Genomic DNA, 8,228 nt, shown 5'->3' with positions numbered 1-8,228 from the left:
CGTCTGTGGTGGGGAGAGGCACAAGCAGTTCTCAAGCTCAGCCTATGTTTTGATCCCTTTTGAACATTATAAAAGCTTTTGTGTGTCTTACCCTTTCCATCTCTGGCTTTCCCCCATGTTCTCTATACTTTTCTGATTTTTTTTTGTTTTCTCTCTACCAGGAAGTAATGGGTGTGTAAAGATTTCTGAAAACTATTGGAGGGATTTTTGGCTCAAAGAGAAGCTTCCTTTTTTTTTTTTATCTTATCTTAGAAACCAAGAACTTTCTATGATAGCTAAAATAATACACACATGCACACAAACGCACATTTTAAACAACTTCATTCTTCTAAGTTCTAGTCTTTTTGCTTCAATTTACTCATGCAGAATAAATCTACTCACTTTCTTTCTGTATACACAAATTTGTATTATGGAAACGTGAGCTGAAAATTTTACCTAGCAAAATGTACTTCAGTGCTCTGCGAAACCAGGGATAGAAGAAGCCATATATTAAGGGATTACATGTGGAGTTAAAATAGCCAAACCATGTCAAGGCATCAAACAAAACTACAGGAGTAGAGAAGTTCAGAAAGGGATCCAATAAAATTGTGAAGAAACAAGGAAACCAACATAATAAGAAAACACCCATCACTATTCCTAAAGTTTTGGCAGCTTTTTTGTCTTTCTTCACTTGATTATTTTGATTTCCTGGCAAGTTATTGATAGCGTGAGCATATTTCCTGGATACTGCAAAAATTTTGCCATAAATCCCCACCATCATAGACCCAGGAGTGAAGAAACCTGCCATAAACAAGGTGGTCCCCCATAGCTTGTTGAACATCACTGGGCAGGAATTGGAGCAAGCAACCAAGATATCATAGCCCTCTATTCCATCTGCATAGGACTCTGAGAAGACCACCCCAAAGGCAAATGCTCCAGGGACCGACCAGCAGAGAAGTAGCAATCTTTTAATGACTGGAATAGTTATTTTGGTGGAATAGCGTAATGGGTAACAGATAGCATAAAATCTATCAATGGCCACTGAGCAGAGATGGAAAATGGATGCTATGCTAAGCATCAGGTCAAAACTATAATGAATCTTGCAAAATGTAAGCCCAAAATACCAGCAGTTCTCCACCGATCTGATCATACTATATGGCATGATGGTGAATCCCAGGAGGAAATCGGTGATGGCCATGGAGAGGATTAGGAAGTTTGTTGGTGTGTGAAGCTGCCTGAAGTAGGAAATGGAAATTATCATGGCAAGATTGCCAAATATTGTGATGAATATGGCTCCTGCCATAAATGAATACATAGCCACTCGGACACCCAGAGACCTTTCATTTTCTGGGCAAGATCTATTTCCATATTCAGAGCAATCGAATGTTTCCTTCAAAAAAAAAAAAAGAGCAGGTGGAATTTTGTCAGAATATAAATAAAATATTCTATGTTTTATACATGCGTTCATAGAAAAACTCAAGAAAAGCTGAGAAGAATCCAGGAAGATAATTTATGCTGCAATATTTCTCATGATCTTTCCCATTCATTTATTTTAACCTTTATTTGTAATTTTTTAGAATTCTGACCTAATTGGCTTAAAAGATTGTTATTAGCCAGGCACAGTGGCTCATGCTATAATCCCAGAACTTTGGGAGGCCGAGGCAGATGGATCACCTAAGGTCATGAATTTGAGACCAGCCTGGCCAACATGGTGAAACCCCATCTCTACTAAAAATACAAAAATTAGCCAGGATGATCAGCAGGCTGACGCAGGAGAATCACTGGAACCCGGGAGGTGGAGGTTGCAGTGAGCCAAGATCTTGCCACTGTACTCCAGCTTGGGAGACAGAGTGAGACTTCATCTCAATTTAAAAGAAACAACATTATTTACTCCATACTTTCTTCTATACTACCAACATTTAGGAAACTCTTACTTTATGCCAGGCTTTGAAATTTAAAAGAAGAAAAAAAAGATGATTGAGCTAACTCTCATTCATCTTCCTGCGTGTGGGAAGAATAGATATTTATCAGACAACACATGCACTTCTTCCTCCAAGGAGTTGGAAATATATAATCAGATTTGATTTGATTGTGGTCTATTATATGTGAGATCAGGAGGTTATTATTTGAAAATAGTTTCATTCATGTGTTCTATTATTTTCACTGTGCTTTGTTTGTTTTATTCATGCCAATGTTGTTTTAAGGGGGAAGAATCATTTAATGACCCCTAATTATCTGGTAGAGTCAATCTCTTCAGCAAATCGTGAAGTCTCAACAAGCATCACATCAGCCAGAGCAGCTAACTAAGTCAGGGGTGGGCGGAGACCAAAGCTGCCAAAGCTGGACAAACCCTCAGTTCCTTGTGACAAGCAAAGTGCACCTTCTCAGAGCCCTGTGCAATGGCAGCCTGACAACTTTCGACGTGCAGGCCACAAAATGAGCAGGGGGCTAGAGAGCTTTTAGAAAGCAAGCCATCTCCACTACAAGAAAATTAAGCATATGCCCTCCTTGAGTTGGCCCAGAATGCTCATTTTGCATATTAAAATCTGCATGTTATTCTTTAATATATTTTTGAAATGTAACATGTTCATAAATTAGAATTACTTTCTTTTTAAAAGGTAAGTTAAGAAAAAAAGAGCTGCCTATATGCAAAGCATAACTCAATATTGCAGAAATGCCTTTGGCCTTCAGTGACCTCATGCTTATCAGACTTATCAGTTACCAACAGATAAATCAATAAATTCTCAACCCTTATAAGAGCACATCACAAATAGAACAAGATATTTTTTCTTGAATGCCCGCAATATGCAAGATACAAGGAATGGAAGAAGAAAGCATGAAGATAAACCCTGGCAGCAGAGATTCTACAATGCAGCTAAAGAAACAAAGCCCATCAACACTTAAAACCTAAATGATTCTGGCCAAGCATGGTGGCTCATGCCTGTAATCCCAGCACTTTGGGAGGCCAAGGCAGGCGGATCACAAGGTCAGGAGTTCAAGATCAGCCTGGCCAAGATGGTGAAACCTTGTCTCTACTAAAAACACAAAAATTAGCTGAATGTGGTGGTGAGTGCCTGTAGTATCAGCTACTCGGGAAGCCGAGGCTGGAGAATTGCTTGAACCCGAGAGGCGGAGGTTGCAGTGAGCCGAGATTGTGCCACTGCACTCCAGCCTGGGAGCAGAGTGAGACTCTGCCTCAAAAAAAAAAAAAAAAAACCTAAATGATTCTGCATTGCAGATGAAAGCAATAGTGGTGATTACCTGACCAAAACCAGATCCAGGCAAAACGTACAATCAAAGATCAAAAATGGACAAGATAGTTTCAGGTTGGGCTACACAGGAATATTGCAGCGAGGATATGACTTTTGATCTGGGTCTCAATGGGTGAGAAGAATTTGAACAGAAGAGAAAAGTCCTGTTCTACATGGAACGTAGAATAAAGAAAATACATACAGCTGTATGTGTTTTGAGACCTCCTAAAAGGAATTCTCAGGGACCCCTAAAACACAGCAGAGAAAAGATGGCGGTGGGGGGCGGAGAATAGAATGAGAGAAGACAGCCTTTCTAGTTTCATTATCGTTCCTCAATAGGAAAAGTGTTCTTGGCTAACATTAGTCAAAAGAGATTTCCCACTTTGTTCTTAAATTTGGGTAATGATTTTTTTAATTAATCAAGTGAGCTAAAAGAGAGTGAGTACAGATTTGAAATTAAAAGCTTTCTCCAAACAATGCCAAGTGGTGAGTCCAAGGCAGTTTTCTCCTCCTTATTCTTTCTCCTTGCCGGCCGCATCCCCACTTGCAGAGAACGAATCGCCTGATATGTGACGGGACATATTTGAGCAATAGAACCAAAGGTCTTCATACCTCTTACCTAGGTGACTGACTGCATACCACAAAATAGAAACACTACCAAAATGCATCTGAGATCTCTGCCCACATCCTAAATGCTGTTAACAGAGACAGCTGACTTATTCATGAAAGGGTTTCATCAGAACAGTTTTATCCAGATCTTTCTAAAATGTGTACAACCATTTCTTTAACTATATTCATTTTTAGCAGCTAAAATTGGGGTTTCTAACCAAATACTGCATGCTGTCACTTATATGTGGAAGCTAAACGATGAGAACTTATGAACACAAAGAAGGAAAGGACGGACACTGGGGTCTACTTGGTGGGGGAGGGCAGGAGGAGGGAGAGGAGCAGAACAGATAACTACTGGGTACTGAGCTTAATACCTGGGTGATGAAATCATCTGTACAACAAACCCTCATAACAGGAGTTTACCTATGTAACAAACCTTCACATGTAACCCCCCAGCTTAAAACAAAAGTTTAAAAACATGAAAATAAAAATTTTAAAAAGTCACATTAAAAAGTAAGGGTTTCTAATACATACATATAGCATTTTCCTCTTCCTAACATTGTCACAGAAAAAAAGGAAAGAGAAGAAAAGAAAACAGAGAGAGGAAAAAAAAGAGAGAAGTGAGAGATTTTCCTCTCTCGGTACTACATCTTTTAGATACTTGTCCTTTTTTTGTTACCCACCTACTGACCAGTTAGGCATCACCATAGAAGAAAATACTGAGAGAAAATGCAGTATTATCAAAAAGAAAAAAGGATTTCTGATCACCTTCAGCATGCTCATTTAAAAGCATAGGAGATCCAAAGCAAATTTTTTTGGTTTATTTTTAAATCACTTTACTTTTTACAAAGTGAAGCTAAAAGAAATAACAAGTAATAAATAATGTCCTTTTAACACACATACAACATTCTTGTGCTAAAGGCATTTTCACAATAGCATTTTCTTTCTTTTACTTTAAGTTCTAAGATACATGTACAGAACATACAGGTTTGTTACATAGGTATACATGTGCCATCATGGTTTGCTGCACCCATCAACCCATCATCTAGGCTTTAAGGCCTGCATACATTAGGTATTTGTCCTAATGTTCTTCCTCCCCTTGCCTCCCACTACCCCCCTCCCCCCCCCTCGACAGGCCCTGGTGTGTGATGTTCCCCTCCCTGTGTCCATGTGTTCTCCTTGTTCAACTCCCACTTATGAATGAGAACCTATGGTGTTTGGTTTCCTGTTCCGACTACAGTACATTTTAAGATTCAATGGTTCGCAAATTTCTTTGTGTTCCTGGCTTAATGACTTTGATGTTGTTAATCATCTTGCCATCCACTGTTGTTAAAATCATGCTGAATCCTTCTAAGTCTAAAATCATAGACTGCAGGGCTTGACTAATTTTCCTTTTAACAGTCAGAAACTTTAATTACACAATTATCTTATTACTGAAGTTCTTTGAAACAAATAATATAATATCTACATTCACACATAAATTCCTCATATGCATGCCACAAAGTATAGAGAGGTATATCAGATGATTATTTGATGAATTCATCAAATAATAATTTTAATTCCATTTAAATATTACGGCCCCCATAATTTATTTGACATAGTTCTTGCATGTGACATCTATAATCAGCTTAAACCTTTCAAGAACCATATCTTTCATATCTATGGAAAGCTAAATGCAAAAGTAGTATTTTAAAGGCTATAGTTTTCAAGGGTCACTTTTTCTGTTTTTTTTAAACCTGTTAATGTAAGCATCCTCAGATACATGGATGGATTGTGATAGAGTTAAATGGAAAGTCAGATCTTTTTGCCATTACTGTTAAGTTTCTAAAAGAAGCTCAGACATAAAAAAATGAAGGTTTGTAATATAATGAATCATTTGCCCATTCCGCTTATGAATAAAGCATAAACTTTATTCTACTAAATTGTTAAAATAAAAGTGTTTTCTATATTGCCTGAGAAAGTGATCAAACTGCAAGATCATGACCACAATAATAAAGAATTTTCTATTTTTTCTAATTTTTTATTATTATTTTTTTTTCTTTTTTTAGGGGTAGGGAGGAGGAAGAATAATTTTCTGATATTTCTAATGTGATGGCTTTTAATTTTGCCTCGTCTTTACATTTGATTAATGCTTCATTAGTAAATAAATATTCCTCTGCTTTAGTAGCTACTTTTAAGACTTAATGGACTTCACTATGTCTTTCCGCCAGGTAATCATTACTTCTCATTTCCTTGAATTATTTTGCCCTTACCCAAACTATTGATTTCTTCCCATTGTTCGATTTCTATCAAATATTTAATGTCAATGACTCAACATATTAAGTGAATAGTGTAACATATAATATGAATAGCCTTATGAATAACCTTAGCATAATGCCTGATACGTAGCACACTATCAAAAGTTACTTTCCCTCCCTCTTTCCTTCCTTCCCTTTTTCCTTCCTTGTTGCTAATAATCACCACATTCAAGGACACATTTGACTAGAAAAGATTTCTCCTAAGAAAGAAAGGAAATGGGATTGTAAGGAAAAGGCCAGGTAACTATCTTAATACTTAATACGTAAGACAGTTTAAATACTTGACAGTGATAAATAATTTGTTCAGCCACTTATAAGGAGGTAACATTTTCCAGGATTCTAAATATTCTTCCCAGTAAACATGTTACTCTGCCAGAAGGCAGCATGTTATTTCATTCACATATTAAAATGACTGCCTTTTATTACAAATTCATATTAAGTCCTGCACCTTCTTCAATCTTCCACATGCCTAAACATTCCCTGTAAACATGACCAAAATTCAAAAAGGAAGACCCAATGCACCAGCAATCTACTGCATTATTAGGGTGGCAATTTATTTCTTAAGAAAACCTCAAGGAAGAGAAAACACAGATCTTTGTTCCATATCCTACATCTTCCACATACCTGTCGTACTGCAGAAGATTCCATTGTTAAGTCTTTACTGGAGGAACTTTTTTCTTTGCTTCTTCTCTAAATATTCTGAATGTTTATATGGAACGAGAAGACTCAAACTATGTGAATTGTGCTGATTTATAACTTAACAATTAGTCTTAAGGGGACTGAATCTGAAAGAGAAAAAAAACAGAAACAAAAACAAAATTCTTGTTGTTCAAAAGTTTAACAGCTCAATGAGCTTAAATCACTCCTTCATCCTCCCAGGAGTCTCCGCTTACCTAAGTTTTTATCACCTACATCATTTAAGGCTCTAGGTCTGCTATTACATAAAGGCTGTGAAAACAAATCTGAGCCCTTGAGTTATGGAGGGTCCTAAGGAGACTGATCTCAACCACACATGGATGGGATCTCTGATTCAAGCAGAAAAAAATAAGATATGTGTCCTTCATCATTTCAGAAAGATCTGAGACAGTCAGTGTATATTTTGTCTCAAATGCTAGTCACTGAGGCCTTTCCTTTGCCTTCCTCTTTTTCCTTTGCATAAATGTGATTAAAAGTACATATCTCATTAATCCTCTTAGATCTGAAGAAATTGAGCATAATTATTATCTTTGTAAATAATTCATGTGATTATGCCAAAATCTTCTCAGATGCCACTGGTTTAAAGCTACTCATGTGTTTAAAGGCTACCTTTTTGTCTTTCCTTTTGAAATGTGAAAGTTCATGTTGCTGTGATGGAACAGCCTTGGGAGGCAAGATACCCCAGATGTAGATTAAATATAACCCTGGTCATTAGAAGAAACCCAGGTCCTTCGTGGATAAAAGTTAGAGTGCTCTGTGTGATCTCGGTCGGCTCTGCCTAGGACCACTGCATAGGCATGCAGATTGTGCAGTCATACAGGGAGCTGAACTTTGAAGAAGCCATGCTTAATTTAATGCTCTTATGTGACCTCTTGAAATTCTTAATAACTTTCTAACAAGGGGCTCTACATTTTCATTTTGTACTGGGCCTCATGAAAACACATAGCTAGTCCTGGCTGAACCTCACTTAGTAGTTCTACTTCTTTTTTTTTTTTTTTTTTTAAGAGACAAAGTCTTGCTCTGACACCCAAGCAGCAATGCAGTGGCATGATCATAGCTCACTACAGCACTGAACTTCCGAGCTCAAGCAATACTCCAATCTCAGCCTTCCGAGTAGCTGGGACTACAGGTGCATGCCCCATCATGCCTGGCTAGTAGCTCTTCTTGAAGTAGAGAAAGAGAAACAACAAAAAATATCTCTTTTCATCTCAAAGCATATTCATAGTTATATTATGAATGAGATGAGATAAAATAATGATGTATGGTATGAATGAGATAAGATCATGTATATGTATATTTCTAAAGAAATCTTTATATATATTAGCCAAAAGGGTAGAAATAGCAAAAGACATTGCTACTAAAAAGTTTCCAGCAACTTCTATCTCTTCTGGGAGAG

At 37.2% G+C, this 8,228-nt stretch overlaps 1 protein-coding gene across 1 annotated transcript; it reads right to left on the bottom strand.

Annotated features, from left to right (window-relative positions):
- Positions 1 to 373: 373 nt before the first annotated feature.
- LOC116549021 (trace amine-associated receptor 2) lies at positions 374 to 7,489 on the bottom strand. Its single transcript, XM_032274450.1, has 2 exons — positions 7,442 to 7,489; positions 374 to 1,369 (listed from the first exon to the last, which is right to left on the bottom strand). The coding sequence occupies exon 2, from the start codon at positions 1,292 to 1,294 to the stop codon at positions 374 to 376; it is 921 nt and encodes a 306-aa protein (XP_032130341.1). The 5' UTR covers positions 1,295 to 1,369; positions 7,442 to 7,489.
- Positions 7,490 to 8,228: the final 739 nt, after the last annotated feature.

The sequence above is a fragment of the Sapajus apella genome, unplaced genomic scaffold (assembly GCF_009761245.1).
Source record: "Sapajus apella isolate SASKATOON/1434 unplaced genomic scaffold, GSC_monkey_1.0 scaffold6, whole genome shotgun sequence".
Taxonomy (NCBI): domain Eukaryota; kingdom Metazoa; phylum Chordata; class Mammalia; order Primates; family Cebidae; genus Sapajus; species Sapajus apella.
Note: the sequence above shows the minus strand (reverse complement) of the source record. Positions and strands in the feature narration are given on the sequence as shown.